General features: G+C 44.5%; 1 protein-coding gene across 4 annotated transcripts in view; it reads left to right on the top strand.

Moving 5' to 3' along the window:
- The window catches only part of EGFR (epidermal growth factor receptor), a 171,779-nt gene that overhangs the window by 60,503 nt on the left and 92,446 nt on the right, over positions 1–18,830 (top strand). The window contains exon 1 of one of the 4 annotated variants that reach the window (XM_056334108.1): positions 6,754–6,855. The exons of 2 other annotated variants lie outside the window; for them this stretch is intronic. Coding sequence is in view for 1 of the 2 variants with exons in the window: in XM_056334105.1 (XP_056190080.1) it covers positions 14,447–14,567 (121 nt within the window). In the remaining variant the exon portion in view is untranslated. Of the gene's footprint in view, positions 1–6,753; positions 6,856–14,400; positions 14,568–18,830 lie in introns of those variants that run through there. One more of the 4 variants, XM_056334105.1, reaches the window with a different exon arrangement.

Genomic DNA, 18,830 nt, shown 5'->3' on the forward strand with positions numbered 1-18,830 from the left:
GAATGGTGCCGTGTTTATGTAAGTATTTATACTCTTTTTTTCATATACTTTTAAAACAGGGTTTTTGGGGCAATGGATCAGCAGGGTGTTTGCTGCTGCTTTCCTAGCAGGTTCATTTCTTATATGAATGAGTGGCATCATCTTTTTGTAGTTATGCTGCACTTCTGAGCAGTTACTTTTTAGCTGAATGAACCTAAGAGGAGGCAAGAAAGTATCAGAAATTGATACAGCTTCCAAAACAAGGCACTTCCCTTACTGTGCAGTTCATTGGAAAAACCTTGCCTTCTTTCCCAAGACGTTTTTCAATAGTTTATTTAAGGAATAAAAACTAAGCTGTCATTTCTTTTTTAATCTAAGACAGCATCTTTTGAATTCTCTTGTGCTTTGGTTTGTTTCCCTGGGATTTATGGTGGCTTGAGTATTACAAATGGTAGGAACCTTTCAGAAGAATGGGTGATTGTATCCCATTTACTTGATGCTTGACCAGGACCTTACTGTCCATGCCTCTGTTGACTCCACTCTGCTGCGTGGATGGGGAACTGTCCAGCATCTCCCTGCAGCTGGAGAGGTATTGGGGCTGACCTAGGGGTGGGGCAAAATCTATAGTCCTCTTAATCATGACTGTGAAAGCCAATTATTATGTTTGCTTCTTCCTGTTCTTGGGAATGGATGGTTTGGGAGACAGCACACACGAGATCGTCTGCATGAGAAAACCCTCTAAGCTGGTCCCAGCTGATGGTTCCAGCAGTGCCCATGGAAACTGCAGCTGGGGTGGGCTCATCCCCATGAATGAAACTCAAGGGTGACTTGTGTTTAGGGATAGAAGTGAGAGGCATGGAGCTGACGGACTCAGTGGGACGGCTAGAATTGCTGCGGTCAACGTAGGTAGTAGTGGTCACTCCATGGCCTGGTATGAATGAGTGGGAACATTGGAGGGATATGGAAGCGAATGTGATCCATCATTGCTCATGTCCTTCAGAGGAATTGTAATTGTGTTTAAAAGCAGTTCATGGGACAGTGGATGTATAGATTAGCTCTGAATTGCTCTCTGTGCTCTGCATACTATATTTTGTTGTCCTGCATTGTCATGTGTTACTGGAGTCCTTTCTTCTGGTGCTTCCTCTAGTGAATGCAGAAAATTTTCAAGCTTTTAATACTAGTACTAGTACTAATACTAGTAACAAAAGACAGCAAGCAAGTACATTCGTGTGTGTATTTCAGTGTGTTTTCTGAAGCATGTTTTTTTGAGGTTAAGCGTTGTTTGCCAGCTAGTGCTGGTCAAAGCCAGATAGAAGATCCTATATGCACTTGCAAACCTTCTTTTTTCCCATTGTCAGCACTGTTAACTGATGACACTTGACATTTTCTTTAAAACACAGTGTCCTGGAAGCAAGTGATTAAATGACAGAATGATTTGAAAAAAGCCTCACAAACTCAAACAAGCCCACCCAAAATGCTGGGTTTAGTCTTCCTGCTTGTCGAGAATGTTTTGAAATAAGACATCAATGCTTCCTAGGGCTTGAAATGTAAATAAATACAGCTATCTCCACAGTTATTGTTATTATACATTTATTTTTATAAAACTCCTTTCTGGAGGCCTGTTTACTCTGTGATCTCTGAAAAGATCTAAGTGATGGTAGTATTCTGTTTAAAGACCTATGGGTTTTCTTCTGATAAGACCTAACTTCTGTTAATAATACACGTGTGTATAATGCCAAAATGTTTCTTAATTCACATGATAGCTGCAGGTTTCTTCTTAACAGGTTTGAAATTTCCCCATTTGAAATTAGGTTTATTTAATTATAGTTGGATTAGATGCAGGGGTGCATATGGTGGAGCAGCCTTGAAGGCAGCATTTTTGTCATACTCGGTGGTGGTATTGAGCCGGATAGTGAACCAAGCACGAGTACAATCCCCAGAACTGATTATTTCAGCATTACAGAACATGCAAGCTCCTCTGTAGACTCACTGTGTGGCCCAGCTCCCAGTTTCTCCCAGATTGCTTGTGGCTCGATGTTTCTATCAGCATTGGACATAAGCTCCAGTCCCCTGTTACACTCAGAGAAGGTAAGAGCAGAGACACTGAGATGGCTGGGAAGGGAGGGGGGTTGTTACTGAGGGAGTCCAACCTGGTGTCGAATTTTTTTTTCCTCCCTATTTTTTGGCCAGCTTCAGCACCGCGTAGATGAGAGCAGGACTTGGCAGCCCTTCAGAGCTAATGTGCTAGACTGTATTTTCCTTTCCCAAATTAAGCATGCTGGTGGTGTGTCTGTGAGAGGTAGTGGCTCCTGGCTCCTAGCTCTTGCTGAGTTTGGAAATCGTTGGAAGCCAGGAGCCATTGCGTGCCAGTCAAAACTGGCCTTCGTGCCGCAGCATGCCAGCTTGGTTTAGAGCATCCTGGAAATGATGGAGAGCTCTGTGTGAAGGCTCATTTTTAAGATGTTTTACCCTGCCTGTACTCAGACTTTTCCTCCTTCACTCTGTGAACTTTTAAATAATTCCTGTGCTTGCTCGCTTAATGGTAGCATACTTTTTTCTGTCCAGATTTTTGCTCCTGAGATGAGGATGCAGGCATGATGTTATCAATCTCTCAGCCCACCCAGCTGGCTGGTCAATGAGCGAGAACCACAGCTTCTGCTAGGTCTGAGAGCAGGCTGGCTTGTTTTCTGCAGGATGCAGAAGAGATGGTTTACTCCCAGCCACATCCAAATCCAGGTCCTGGGTCCTTCCAATTCTTATGTGCTTTTACTGTCCAGCCTTTTTATAGCTTGTGATCTCAAAAAAAAACCTTTTTGTGGACAAGATGCAATCTTCAGAAGTATTCTCCAGACTGCTAGGCTTCATCTAGCAGTCCTTTTCTCCCATTCCTGCGGAGTGATGCTTACAGGCTGTGATGCACAAATCCTTCCTGAACCTGGGGTAGCAGCTCAGCAGCTGGGACAGCTGTTCCTGGTGCTTTCAGATAAACGGTGGTGCTGGTATCTTAATCCCAGTCATCAGCCCAAACCTTTACTTACTTTGGTTCTGAGCTATGCCCCTTCACCACTTCTATCCCTGTTAAACGTGTGGCAACTAGAAGCCACTTGGCGAATACTAATGCCATTAGCACATGTTCAGATTTATGTTTCTGTGTTGCTTGCGATGCTCAGGCCAGTTGCAAATGCTGTGCCTGGCAGGTGAAGCGTGTTTCAGGCTCTGCTGCCTTGCCAGTTAACGTGGTGTAGCTAAAAACCTTTTCTGAGTTTTTCTTTGCCTTTTGCTTTCAATTTACTGCTGTCGTGGTATCGGTGTATGTGATGGATCCGCAGCTGGTTTCCTTTTATTCAAATTAGGTGTATAAACGAAAAGCGGTAGTAAGTGTAACAGTGGGATCATGTGAATTCTTCCAGCATGGGGTCTCCCCGAGCACTTTTCAGGTTAACAAAGCAAAGTTGCTAAGTCCGGTTGCTATTTTTGTAATAATTTGTCCATCCGTTCCCATGTTCGGCACTTAAACCCTCTGAAGTTTAGTCCAAGCAGAAGCTACCTCTGATGTTCTGAGTTATCTTTTTCCATGCAGACTTGGTCAGCCTCTTCCGTAGCCATCCACAAATAAACACAGGAATCAAATTCTGCTCGATTTACAAGTAGGTCAACCTCATTGATTTCAGTGGGGCTGCAGCAGACATAAGTCAGCAGAATATTTGCTCTGTGTTTTGCTAAGTTGTTGGCAGAAGGAGGATCTGTATAAGCTCACCAGAGCAGAGATTGTCTTTACATGAGAAAAATAACATTTAGTACAATGGTCCCTAAAGCAGTTTTCTCAGAGGTGCAGCAATAACAAATATACTAGCTCTGGTTACTAGCACTTAAAAGGATAACCTCATCCTTGTTTCTTCACCCAGATGTAAGGGGGAGATATATTTAGAATAAAGCCATTTCCCCCACTATCACCACATACAAACAAAGCTCTACAGTTGTAGAAATACTTGAGGCAACATGTGCAACTGATTCCCACTGGGTTTTTTTAAAGGATGAGAGGCATGGTGGGAACAGCTTGGAAGAAAATCTTCAGAGACTACCTAAGGATAGTAGGGCCTTGGCAGTGGGAGCCCCGCCACAAACCTTGGCTTTTATGGAACCATTCTAACACTTGTGATCTGAAGGAGGAGAGAGAATCAGCAGGTAGAACAGAAAAATTATCAAATGCTTTCCTTGCTTTTCATTCTGTTGTGTGCTCAAGTTTCCATACTACCCTTCTGTAGACTAAGTCACCAAAAAGTGAACAAGCTGTGGAAATTCACAAGGTAAAAATCACAGTACTTCAGTTTTTTCCCCTCTTTTCAGCCCTGTGAGAGAGCCTTAGAGACACCCTCAGTGAGCTTCATAGCTGCTGAATATGCTTTGGGGAGCCCTTAACAGCAGTGTGGGCTCTGAACCAGCCCGTCCTCTTCCCTGACCCATCCTTCCAGGCAAGGGCAGCCCAACCAACTGTGATGCCAATGGATGCCTTCCTCTTGTAAACAAGCCACTGGTATTTGCACTGTTGCCTCTTAAACAACTTGGGCAGTACCAAAATGTTGCTCCAAGCCAGAAATATTCCTCTGAGCGGAGGATAAATCATCGAGGGCTGCTTGATTTCTTCCCATACGTCCTCCCAAGACATAAATTGAAAATAGTCACTGATTATTTGCTTTCCCCTAGTCATACCTCCCCTGGAAGAAATATGCACAGAAAGCATATAGATGACACCTGCTCTTGAGGTAGCATCCAGGTAGGTGCATCGTACACCCGCCACCATCACGTTGGCACCCCTCTAAATCTGTCATTATTCTGCGATTTTCTTCAAGATGAATGCTTCCCATATTAGATGTAGTATCTGTGTGTGAGGACCCAGGCTGCGAGAAGAGATTAGGTTGTGGGCTTTCAGCAACACCTTCACATGCTTCAGCTCCCCTCCCCTGAACCTGCAAAATGGACTTTAGCCTTGGAGCTTGCTCCCCACCCCCTCACCCCACCCCCCCCCCCGCCCCAGCACAGTTCAGCTTCAGGCAATGGTGCTGGGTTAAACTCCCTGCAAATGAACCCGCTGTCGAAAGCAGCTTTTGCCAGCTGAAAAGACCATTAAATGAGGAGCTTGGGGCTTTCAGATGCCTCTGTTCTCAGTACACCGCTGCGTAGCCTCTTCTCAAAAGGCTGTAAGCATATTACATGCTAATCCCAATTAAATTCAAAATATCCCTGGGTGTTTACCACTGTTACCCTCTCTTTTTCATTCTTAATTGCATTGTAACTGAATAACTCTGTGTCCACATTGGATTATTCATGAATAGCATATTGAGTTGTACTCTCTTTCATTTCGCAACAGGGTTCTGTTGTTACAGGATTAGTGTAGTCTGAAGCAAGAAACTAATCTATGCGTTTCAAGTCATTAATCTTGTCGTGAACCAAATAATAATAAGAGTTGTTTGGGGTTTTTTTCCCTATAGTTCTGTGGTTTCCCAGTGAGGCGTACAGCTTGTAGAATAAAAACATGGTAAACAAGATCTATGACCAATCAATATTGATTTTGGAGATTATTTGAGCATCCGCTTAGGAACGATGTATGCTCACATACACAGGTGCTTTGGGAGGAAAACAGGCTGTGTAAACCAACACCAAGGTCTCTGGCGGCTTTAACACTGATGTATGGTTAGGGGGCAGAAGCCGGGGGGGCGGGGAGATGCGGGGAGGATATCCACCTATTTTTGCTTGTTTTGTTACACCTCCTGACCACAAGTTTGTCCCCGTGCCACAGTACAATTACCAGATGGGTGGTGGCTGCCCTTGGGATGGTGGCCGGCTCCGCTGGCTGCAGCCACCGCACAGAGGCAGAGCAGCGGTCCTCGTTGCCGAAGGCAGGACCTCCTGGGGTACCTAGCTGGAGCAGCTTCTGCTGCATCCCTGCTTTGCAGTTCTTCCGGAGATAAACCGAATTTCAGTTTCTGCAGCTATTGTAATCTGTCAGGTGCTACGTGGCTTTTTTTCTTTTTCTTTTTAAAAAAGCCATATATTTTCTCATATGTTCTTCCAAGTTTTAAGGAAATATTTTTAAGTCTGTTTTATCATCTTTTTACCCTATGCAATGGGGAGGAGGTGTGAATACCGCCAGTATTGAAAATAAACACGACAGGTATTTTCATCAGGTGTTCACGTAGACATGTCTTCTAGTGATTTTAATGAGTGGCACAGGTTGAACAAGGAGAGTAGGCACGTACACACTTGGGGGGCAGGCTCTGAGGAATAGAAAGAGCTGCTTTTGGGTTTAGTAATATTAAAACTGATCAGCTTTGCTTTTCGTTTATGGGTAAGAATACCTTTTCTTGTAAACGGGATGGAAATTGAAACCCATGAACCTTGCAAGTCATGGTGCATTTTGGGGTTTGAGGGGGATTTTAGGAGGAGGAGGGTGGTTTTGGTTATTCTTGAATTTTAAGTCCTCAGAGAGGCAGCATCTTGGGTGCAGCAAAGCCTGCAGAACAGATCTGCTTTCTGGCTCAAGCACCTTCCCATACTGTTGTAGGATTTACTGGAGCCTGTGTGAAGTAGCCGTTGGTGGGTAGTGCTATGGGAGAGGCTCTCGAGACAGATATTGCCCCTTTTCCCCTGTTTTTTGAGGGGCAGGGCGATGCTCCTCCTGACCTGCTCCAAAGCAAATACGGTATAATTCAAAGGACAAGGCCACGTGTGTTGGCTCGTGCTGTTGTGCGTAACCACGTGTCTGGGATGTCTGAGCTGGTAAGCTCTTAGGGGTAGGTGTGGGATGCTTGGTGGAGGATGGAGGGACCGTGTCAGTCACAGCTGCTTCAGCTGCGACTGAGGATCGGAAGAAAAAAGGTACTAAGCAGGTTTGTGAGGTTAAGGTACACTAACTATGTGCATAGATATGCCAGCAAAAGTCCATGCCAGTGGTTTGTTGGGATTCTGTTGTCTGTCTTTGCTGAATGTTTAGCACTTGATCTAGACTCTTCTGGTTTTAAGTCTCTTCATCATCTCCCTTAGCTAAGTCCCTTTCTGTAATGTTTCTTGTTGCTTTTCTTTTTAAAAGCACTTTGAACTGAATAGAAGTTGTTTCCTCTTTCCCCTTTTGCCAACCATGGCTGTGTTCCCCCCTATCTGACTGGAGGAAACCTTTGCTTCCTACCCAAGCCGACCCTGGGTAACCCTGCTGCAGCTGCTCACACGAAAAGCCTGGGATTTTGAGTACAAGCTGAAAGGCACATGCAGGAAAACTTTCTTTTCTTTTTTTGCTGACTAACAAAAACCCGCTGGGGAACTGGAAGATTTCCCATTTGGTTTAATTATGGAGGTCTAATGAGCTGCAAAAGTTAAAGAGGAGGAAGAGTTCTTTAAATACATCTGAACTCTGATTTTTTTTATTTTATTTTTTTTTTTAATTGCGAAGGGGTTCTGTAGCCTAAGCTGGCAGGAAGAGAGGACACTCTCCAGTGACAGATGTAGAAAGGCCTATCAATGTGTATTACTCTATTAGGCTTTAATGAAGATTTATCAGAAGCACCCAGGGGAGAGTGTTTTATGTGGAGCAGAGCCTTAGTGAAATAACCTCCACTACTTTATTCAAAACGTTTGTAAGTACAGTGCAGAGAAGTTGATGTAGACATTAGAGTAGAAGATACAGGCAGTGAATGGAATGCCAATATAATTTACAGTATATATGTGTTTAGGAAACTGCTTCCAAGACTGTTTTCTTCATCCCCAAAGCTGGCTGAAGGACTACTTGCTCTGCCCCTCATTCATCGCTACCTACTGTCGTTTCCCACCCCCACCCTGTGCCAGTACCACTGTTCGTAAGGCTGTGCTGGAAATCAGGTCTCTGGTCATTTGGTCGGAGTAGTTAATTTGTGTTTAAAATAGGAATAATACAAATGTTTTTCTTTTGGGAGTTTGAGGAGAAGCTAGAGGATAGACCAGCGCATTTTTGTTACCTGCTAGGGAAAATTATTGTACAACTCAACTACAACCAAAGTGGGAAATCCTGCCATGGCATGGGTGATACACAAGATGTTAAATCCCATCAGCTGCCCCCAAAATAAGCAAGGACTGAATGCCTTGGAACCCTTGCAGAACCTGAGAATGACATGGTGGGGTATGGTATGGAATTGGGGGAAGTTTTGCTGGTGGTAGCCGAGTGTTTTGACTTCCCTGGGAGCTCAGCACAGCTCCTTGCTCCCTGCTTGTTTCCCCCTACACTCCTTATGTATACAAACATAGGCATATAACCTGTACTGCCTCTTCCTCTCCACATGCAAAGAGTACCAAGCTGAGCATACCAACAAAACAAGGACAGCCAGATGAAATACAGACTTTTTTTTTTTTTTCTTTCTCACTTTCTTTGCTGTAGTTGCTGCATATACTGCTGCTGGATGGAAGGATTTGAATGTCTCAGTATCCTGTGACCTATTTAGAGAATTGGAGTAGCTTAGGGTTGCAGTTCATTAGAGAAAGGGATTTAAATAATATCTAGAAGAACATGATGACTAATACAATGGAATTTATATAATAGTAGTCATATATATTTGCAATACATCACTCTTGTCTGTACACTGGTGTTTCTGTGAAAGCATGTAGCATGTCCTTCTCTCTCAATGTTGTGTACCCTTTGACAGCACTTAGTGTTTATCCATTGTCTTCTGCTTTCAGAGGAGATACAGGTCTATTTATGCATTGATACACTTTTTTAGAAACACAGCCAGCAGCCTTTGGTGTTAAGTGTTTGATGCCTATAGACAAAGCTCGTCTCTAATTTAGTTTTGCAAAAAAGAGCTGCAATTCAAGTGGTTGCTCTTAAAATATGCTGTTTGTCCTGGATAATTTCATGATTCCTGGGGTATCCATAGCAGTTCCTGTAAAGAGCATTGAATATAGCTAGATTATATGACACTAAAATTAATTAAAGGCAAACCACAGAGTTTTCAGAAGGGCTGACTATATATATTGCATTTCTGGCAGAGCTTGCCATGACCTCTGCAGGTCTGCTTTGCATGCAGACTGCCAGCTAATGCCCTCTCCTGCTGAGAGCATGTTCGATCCAAATTTTCTTCTGTTTTTACTTTACTTTGTTGCTAGCAACAATTTCAGCAGCGTTGAAAGAAGAAAGTGCTTAGAGAGGAGTTTCTTACAACAAAGCTAAGTCATCTCTCTCAGGCTTTGACCATCATGAGTTTAGCCCTTGTGCCACTTCTCCACATTGCACCCCTGGTGGGATTGTTCTGATGCAACTCGGAGTGTTATTTTGACATCTTTTTCATTTAAAACAAATAAAAAAAAGCTTCTGCTACACACTGGCATAGCCTCATCTTTGATCATGGTCATCGCTAAGAAGCACATGGGGGAAGGAGAAAAGATTCAATGAGAACGATGCGTGTTTTCCTTGCGTGTATAATCCAATATTATTCATGTCTCTGGTATGAAGGAATGCTGGTTAAGGCTGCAGCAGCCTTCTGTTTTCCAGGCAGTACCTCGTGTACGCTGACACCTGCTTTTGTTTCAGACCATTTCAGCTGGACTATTCCCGCTTTCCTTCCCCCTCCTTCAGAAGAGGCAAAGATCAGGCAGAATCACCCTTCCCCTTCACTTGGATTAAAATCTCTCGGCCTATTAGTTCACAGGGACTCTTTCCAAATCCTTAAAAGGGTTATTGGCAGAGCCTCAGCTGGTGCAAATCAGCACGGCACTGTTGCTTCTCAGTGGCCCTCTGCCAGGCTCCGCTAGCTGAAGGGCTGGCCGAGGAGCCCAAGGGATTGCGTATACCTCATTTCACCTTACCGTTGGGTCCGGAAAAGTGTTTAATTTGCAACGGAAAAACTCCTGGAAGAAGAGAGGTCCTAAGAATGGGTCTGTTCCATGCTCTATGTAACTCACAGCCTTTTCTGAAGGAGAGCTAGCCCGGAGGTGCTGCTGCAGCAAAGGCTAAGCAAGGTGGCGGCGGCAGCAGCAAGCAATAGTAACCCAACTGCTGGGCTTCTGGCTCTTTGGCCATATGTGGGGGATCAAGTATTTTGCTGCTACCTTGCTGTAGTCCTGTTAGACACATTAAAAGGGGGGGAGGGGTGGGGAGCAGAAAAAAAAAGTAATTCTTAGCCTCAGTTTAGATACACTGAGGGACACCGAGGGAATGGTTTATCCTCTTGTGCAAACTGGATTGGCGTTACCCTCTGCCTTTGGTTCCCTGGCTGTCCTTGGGGCTTTGCTGTCCCTGTCTGGGGGTGTCAAAGGTGGTGAGCAGTGGGGTTCCAGCCACTACGGCTGATTCATCACGTGGTATCCACCAGCCCGCAGGCTGCAGCCAGCATCAGGCAGCGCGGCTGGCTCTGCTGCGAGGGAGGCTGACGGGGAGGAAGGGCAAAGAGACTGGTGGGGCTTCAGTATAATAAACCATCGCAACCAAGCCTTGCAGAGGATGGTGAGTGAGAGCCTGTCGTGGCTGCCTTTCCCACAGGAAAGGAGAAGGGAACATACTAAACACCTTCGAGGAATGTTTTTAACAGATTGCAGGAGCCCGTGCTGCTGACAACTGCAATTGCAGTTCTGGAATCAATACAGTCCCAGCAGTTCGGAGTCGCATGACAAATCGCTTGCGAGTGGAAATCTCTCCTAGACAAAGTGATACATTTTCAAGTGAGCACTGGGTTTAGGAAGAAAAATAGCAGTGAACAGAATCCCCTTGTGCTGCTTTGATAACCTCATCCTGTTCCCAGCAAATTACCACCTGGCCGACGTTATGAAAGCCTTGAATGAAAGTCTGGCTGTTCTCTGCTTAACAGAACCAAGGTTTAGGGTTCTTTGGAGCTGAAGGTGCTATAAGGCTCCACCAGCACCCAGTGCCTGCTACATAGATGGCAAAAGCAGGCTGGAACGTCCAGATTGCTATTAAATTCTGCACTATTCATAAGCAAAAGAGAACCAAGCACACGGAAGTGAACTGTTATTTTAATTACTCTCACTCTGGTAGTTGGATCAATAGCCCATCTTGCTGGGTTGTCTTGTGAACGGGGCTCGTTTTGCACCACAAAATAATTCTGCTCCCTCAAAGTCTTCTGTTGCCTTTTACGTTTATGATCTTCCCGGCATTATTGGCTTCCCGGCTGTCTGGAGTAACCCTCTGTGACTGTGAGCCATAGTACAACGTGTTTTCACTTTGGCCCTACAAGCTGACGGCAAGCAGCAGGAGAACAGCTGAGGGAAGAATTGTAACTGTCTCCCATGTTTGCAGACCTTCTCCCCACCCCCCCCACCCCCCCCACCCCCCGCCTTTGTATGTATAAAAACTCACAAAGGTGAAAAAAAAAATCTCGGTGACACCAAATAAACTCTTTTAATTGACTCAGAGTTTCCGCGGCACTCCACATAAACACAGTGGAAGTAGAGATTTGCTGGCTCTTACGTTCAGCCATGCTATGTGGTGGGGAAATCCCCCAAGGTGTCGGGATTTTTCTGTTGGGGAGTCAAAGTTTACAGAGCTGTGAGCAGCTCCTGATGCCACAGGAAGAGCTCCAGACGAGGAAGGCTGAGCAAAAAGCAGCGTGGCTCCATGCCTCGGTCAACGTGACGTGGGTTTTAGAAACTAGTTTTAGTTTAAACGTAGCAGGCAGGCAGCTTTGCAAAGCCTGGGCTTAAATTTTGGCCTCACTGCATTTTACAGTTGAATAGGGCTGAGGTATCATTCTTCTTTTACATTGGCTTAAGCTACTGGAAGACTTTATAGTGGCATTGAATATATATGGTTGGGGATACGTGAATCAAGTAGGGACCCATATTTTTAAAAAATAATCTTTAGTCCTGGAGCACAAACCATCACTCCATTAGAATTCAGTGCATTACAGAACAATAACTTTACATGGGAATAATACTGATAATCTAGGCTTCGCATGAGGACAGGTTTTGACCTCTGTATTGATGGGAGGAATTTTTTGTTCTGAGCTCCATTTCAGGGTTGCTGGTTGACATTCAGGTGGCATTCAGAGGACATGCAGTTGGCTGCTCCCTCTGTGTTTAATAGTAAATACATATAGCATCCCACCTGCATCACCAGAAACCCATCTGCAATACAGAGAGTATTTAAAATATCCATTCTGATCTCTAACAGCAAACGCTCAGCAGCTCATCTACCATGATGTGTAGCAAAGATGATAAATCACCTTAGCAAAAAAGCCTTCGTGAGACACCTGATTTTTTTCCTTCATGGATTTTGAAAATCATTTCTGCTTCCAAAAAGCCTCCAAAGCTTCATATACAAAGGGTTTAAGTGATACTTCATTTCTCCACCTAAAACAGCTTCCAGGGGTGGTAGTGCCAGTTCATTTGTCTGTGTCTTTACTCTGTCTGTGCTTTGCCAAATGCGGTGTGTTTTCCCAGGTACTTTCAGACAATTTGATAATACACGTGATGGTCACTCAATGCCTACCTAGCATTTGATGTAAGTTGTACTCCCTGGCATAAATCCCTACCAAAGAAGATTATTTAAAAAAAAAAAAAAAAAGCTTGTAAATTCTGTGTGTCGTTGAATTTCTTCCAAGAGTTGGTAGATCTGTTTAATTTTATAAGTTTGAAGAAAATAGTAGTAATTCAAAATGTGTATGCTAGGCTAATATGGCATCCTAAAAGTAATGACAGGCAGAGCAGGCATGGTGAGCTCTAATGGAGGCGAAAGTGAGGTCACACATTTCATTTGACATAACATTTCCTGACTTTACCCGCTAAGAGCATCCTCATTCTCTGCCTGCCCTTACCTTGTGCTAGTAAGTGCCACCCCCTCACTCATACCTGTCATGTTGTGTAACACTGGAGAATTTAAAAATAGCCTGGCAGTTGAAATGGTTTGGTTTGGTTTTGGTTTGGTTTTTTGGGTGTTTTTTTGGGGGGGAGTTGGGGGAAGGGGAGCCAGACCTGTTGATCTGGTTCACCAGATGTGGCTGCTGAAACAGTTGTGCTGGTGCAAGGGAGAGGGTGGCAGGCAGACAGGGATGGAGGAGCAGTAGAACAGAAGTGAACCAGGAGATAGGACCATCAAAGAATTCACCTGGAAAACCCCAGCCTTAGTGCATCCTCATTTTCTGCCTCCTCCTTCTCCACAGTGGTCTTTGTTTCTTTTTAGAAAGACCCCTCACCATCCCTTCTGGGGCTACACATGTCTGAGCATTTGTCTCTTTCTAGACTTCGTGCAGGCTGATCTTGCAGGGTGATCTCTTTCCAAATCCTCCCCAGGTTGCTTACCTCCAGAGCATCTGAGGAGAGCTATTTACAGGAACCACTATACCCATTTTCATACAAATTAACCATCAGCCTGGGACTTGTGATGAATCTCAAACAGACTTCTCTTTGTCCTGTTGGATGGGTTTGAAAAGAAAATTTATGGGTTTTGAAGTTAGTACAGTGAATTAGCAGCTGCTTGTCCAGTTTCTGGTGCATAATATTGTCGTGTTACAACAGGTTTGCACTGGAGTCGGGAGGCACTGGTATGCAACCAGGCTTCGGCTATGCACAAATCCTTCCTGGGTACTTATTCATCTGTAAGTGTGTGTATCGTGATGAGCGAAAACCCCCTTTCTCCCCTCCCCTTTCTGAGCTCCTCTCCCTTCTTTGTAGCTCGAATGCCCCCCCCCCCCCCCCCCCCCCAGCATGTTGAATTAGCATTGAATTTCTGGTATGCAAGCAGAAAGTTCTGAACAAAATACAGCCCTACCATAGGTAGCCTCTGCTCACTTTGGTGCATGTGTGTGTTGACGGAGTGTGGGAAAACAGATGGACTGAGCTTTACCAAATGCGATTTGGAAAGCATGTAAGCATGTAGGAACGAGCGGCATAGGCAGATATTAATACTTTAAACACTGGAGTTGTAGTTAAATAAGAAACTGGGGGGGGGGGGGGGGGGGGCGGTGTTTAAGCAAATGCCAAGAGTTGGGTGGTGTGTTTTGGGTTTTTTTCATAATACCACTAATTATTAGAGCACACTTAAAAGGTGTTTAACTCGCTCCAGCCACTTCATAATGGCATCTTTCCTACTACAAAAACTGGAGGGAATGAGGCAGACTTGTCCACACAAGCTCTTTAATTTACTAGTCTGTAGTTTAGTTTTTTGCTTCAAGATGTCGTCAGTCTTTCACATGGCTCACGGTTTGTGTGTGCTGTTGCAGTCATGTGCCACCACCGCACTGATGGGGGTTAGCACGGCTCTCCAGCAATTTGTTAACGTTTTGTAGCTGAGCGTGGTTAGCGAGATGAAATTTGTGTCCCCCAGTCTGTCCCTCTGTCCCCAGCATGGCAGTGCCAGAGCAGGTCTCGCTGGAGGTTGATGAGCTTTTTAGGTCAGCTGTTATTTCACAAACCTTCAGCCATGGAGGGGAAGCAGTATGCCACTGCAGCGAGGCTGGTTACCTCTGTAATGAAGTATTAATAACACTGCCCAGCTATGATCCATGACTGCCTTACACATATTAGAGAATCCAATTTAGGTTCAACTCTTCCATGCCTGGCTCTTCAGAGATTCAGGGAGACTGGGGTTTACCATGCTGCTGACAGTGATGGAAACGGTAAGGGGTTTTTGACATAGGCAGGCACCAAAAGAGAAGCAGCCTTACAAATCGCTCGTACTTGGCATCCTTATCGTTTACGCTCAATAACCTGTAAAATGTTATTTTATTCAGCTTTATAAGGCATGAACTGTGTTTCAAGGGATTCGGTGCACTTCCATCTCTCATTGAAACTTCCAGATGTATTAGTGTACATTATTTATCAATAACCGGGTCTGTGTTTTTATATTGTTTTGTTGTTGTTTTTTGTTTGCGTATTTGGGATTTTTTAAATGCTATTTCCTAGAATTAGATGTGCAAGGCGCAATTGTTTAAGCTGTTTCTTTTATTTCCCTTTTCATCATCCTCTTAATAGTATCACTTGGTGAAAAACTGGGATTGGGCTGCAGCTTCATTTGGTAGAGTCATCCAGATGAAGCAATGATGATCCTGTGAAAGACAGAATACCTCGCCACCATTTCAGGGGCCCGAGGACAAGAAAGGGAAATACGCCGATCAGACAGCTTGAAACAATGAACTAGAGTAAAATGTAGGATTTCTTCTCTGGCCAAATTCCTTAGTTTTACAAACTAATAGGACTCAATGGAGTACATGCTTTTCATTTAAATGAGCATAGAGGTAAATTCACACAACCAGAAAAAAATTATTATTAGCCAGTTCAAACCTGGGTTTGTACTTTTTTCCCTTTTAAGGTTACTTAACAGTGTTTTGTCAAAAGTACTGCTCTTCATGCACTTAAAAGAAATTTCCCTCCAAGTAATATGGATGCAAAGCTGCACAAACCCCCACCTTACTGACATGCTGCTCCTACAAGCCTGGAGCAAGCGTCCCTTGCTCAGAGGCATAATAAAAACAGAACATAGAAAGTCTGCCTTTTCTTTTTCTTACATTGAAATGCCTGCATCAAGAAGGTATGAGTCTTGCTGCAAAGAATGTCTCTTTCTGAAGGCTGTTTTTTTCTGATTTTGCTTCTGCCTTCTCTTTGTTGTGACACCCTCGACTTGAAAAACCTAGCGCAGTCATGATGGGGATATTCCTTCCAGGCTTGAGCAAATGGACAGCCACCATCAAGGTAATCCTTTCTGATAATCGTTTATCATGTGATAACAGACACCAGCCCTTGCACTGCACTTGGCCATGGTAAATTATTTCGTCTTTATGGAGGATTTCCAGCAGATCCTTCAGAGAAGACAGTCAGATATGACGCTTGGTTATGGCACAGGCAAAAATCAAAGTTACCGCTTGGGCAGCTTTGGTATTTAATTGCAACTTTTCAGCCTAGACTGGGACAACTGCTTTTGTGTTTACTGGTCTGGGCCCATCATTTTTAGGGCAATCACTTTCTCAGAGCAGCCCAGATGAGCTCTGAGCAGCCTGAAGGCTTCAATAGCATCAGGGGTCCTTGCATTTCAGTATGCTGCTGGAGCCTGCAGGCAAGGCTTCGCCACCGTCAGGTGCACACAGGAGTTGGTACAACAGTGTCGTTCCTTGGAAGACTTGATCAGCCAACTCTTAGTGGGGAAGCACCCTGCAGGCCAAAAACCAAAGCCAATGTGCTGTATTGGCTTGATGCTGTTCACATGCATAGGGATGGGTCTGGCCACCTCCTGGGGACCCCATGAATGAGCTTGCAGGGTCCACCCCTGCCTGTACCACTGAGACAGAACAAGAGGAGACATTCAACAACTGTGGCAGCAGTTTAACACTACAACACGTGCTAGCTGAGCACTAGGTGCTAGTCGGCGTCCTGCAACTCACGCAAGCGCTTCTGGTACTTCTGTTTAACCCCACCACAGGTCCATGGTGTAGCACCAACCACTACTGCATAGGTACCCTACGAGGTCTTCCAAGCCACAGGCCAGTTTGAGGCTTGATTCAAACCGACAGGATGCAGTGACAGGGTTTCTTTCCAGCAAGCCTTGGCTTCCTTTCTTTCCTCACCTATTTTGCATGCAATGGCTTTGTTTTCCCTGGAAAGGTTTATTTTCCCCATGGAGCACCCCATCGAGGTCAGTCATTAGGGCTTGGAGGAGTGTGTCAGACTTTGAGTCATATCCTCATCTCTCATTCAGTTGCTCATGTTAGGAGGTTTTGGAATTGCGCTCTCTTTGTTCAGGTTTGAAAGATGTTTGTCTTTTCATATGTGAACCCTGTTGTTTATTTAATGACAGCCTTTCTGGAACAAAAAAATTAAACAGCCACTAACCAGGAAAAAAAAGAAAAGTTGTTTATGATTGCAAGGGTACCTGAAATGGCTCTTTGGCATTCCTAAGAGGATGCTGAAATTGGAAGAAAGAAGCATAGACTTTTTCTTTAAGTCACTTAAAAGTAAACTAAGGTCACTTTTTCCAGTCCTGCAGAATGACTTTTTCTGCCCCTTAAGGTTTTAGATGAGCTCACGGCTGGTGAATGTTTGATGTCGGAGGCTTACTAAAACACAAGTGCAAAATTTGCTTTCACACCTTTTTTTTATTTTTCTTTCCCCTCTGGGTGTTCATTTTCCCATCCAGGGGCAGGTATTTTAGGAGGAACAATTTGGGGCAGTATCAGAAAGGAATTATGAAAAATCAAATCACAATTATTTGCACCAGAAATCTGCTTAAGCATTATTTTAATCTCATCTGCCACAAGCTCAGTTTTACATTTCAGCAACCTGCTCTTTCCTCTCTCTCTTTCTCTTACCTTCCCAGTACCTTCATGTGGTCTCCTGGGTCTGGAGCGTCTTTCTTTTCCTCTAAAGTTCTGGTTTTAAAATATACTCCCTGCTTGTGCGAGAGGCAATATATTAAGGCCACTAGGCTGAAATTAGGGTATTTAAGGGTTTGGTCTTTTTTTTTTTTTTTTTTTTTTGGTCTTTTTTTGTTTGTAATGTGTGTGTGTCTGTGTCAGCCACATGTTTTCTGCTCAGTTCTTAGCACACAGAGATGAGAGGTCTCTGTCTGTAGAGGCTTCCCCTTAACTCCAGTTACAAACCAGTACGTTCCAGTTTGATCATCCTGTTCAGTGGTTGGCACCAGTCAACCCAGTGGCCAACCTGATGATGCTCAAAATAGAGGAGTGGGTGTTAGGGTGTGAGGGATCCTGCGGAGATCCAGCCCACCCTTCCTTTGCCAAAGAGACGGTTCCTGTCGGTGGGATCGTCTATTGAATGCTGCAAGAGGAAAGGCTTTGAAGTTTATCGGTGGGGAAGGAATGGCAAATGCTTGTAAAGAAACTGAGGAGCTGAGGAAGAACTGCAAACTTCTATATAAGAGAGCGGTTTAGACAAGCACGTGAACAGAACAAGGAGTGAGAAGTGGAAAATACAGGTGTCATCTGTCTGCGGTAGCAGAGAGCCCTAGGCAGAACATTCTCCTTCAGTGCAAAAGCTGGTGAGCCGGTCTGGGGGGGTGAGTAGCATCACCTGAGAGGCACTGCAGTAAGGTGGCCTTAGTTGCTGAGTTTTGTAGCAACTTACGTGTTGACAGAGCAAGCTGAGCAGCCAGAGCAGGAGCTCACAGCTGATGGGGAGTGTTTGATGGACGAGGAGGCAGTGGAGAGGAAAGGAGGAGGTTGTAAGGGCTTCGGAGAGGAAAGCTGGCTGGGACTGCAGATCTGAGACACACCAGCTTCCAAATGGGATGTTGAGTGATCTGCTTCTCTCTGCTTTCACCTTAAAACAGAAGACTGAATCTAAACAGCACAAGTTAGTGTTTTTGTGACAGTCTCTGGAGCATCTGGTTTGAGCCTGAAGAATTATACATCACTGGTGTAGATGCTTACCTAATGAGTCTAACAGCTTCATCACACCAACAATATCATATATGCAAGCACGAAGTTTAACAACAGTAAATATCCTTGACTGAGGTGACTTTAAGTGAGAAATAAACTTTCCAAAGTCTTGAAAGAATGACACGCCTTTGTGTAGAGAGGCGAAGTGTTGGAGGGAAAAGGAGAGATACAGCAAGAGGCAGTTTCTGCACTTGCCAGCCAGATGTTTCAGTATAAAGCCTGGGAAGGGGGAACTAAGCCTTCATAAAGCATGCATATTTTTAGTTGCCTACTGTTAAAAAATGATTGTATTTCCTGAAAAAGCCATTTTTGTTCCTCCTTTTTTTAACCTTTTCATTCTTTTAATTCCCAGGGACGCTCCCATCTTCGCTGTTGTTGCTCATGTCGCTGCCACCCAGGTGCAGTGATGCTGCCGGGGAGCTGCGGCTGCTGGCTGCCGAGGTGCCACTGGCACTGCGCTGGATGCAGCCTCTCGCGGCCCGACTAGCTGGC

Source organism: Falco biarmicus, chromosome 4, assembly GCF_023638135.1.
Source record: "Falco biarmicus isolate bFalBia1 chromosome 4, bFalBia1.pri, whole genome shotgun sequence".
Classification (NCBI taxonomy): Eukaryota; Metazoa; Chordata; class Aves; order Falconiformes; family Falconidae; genus Falco; species Falco biarmicus.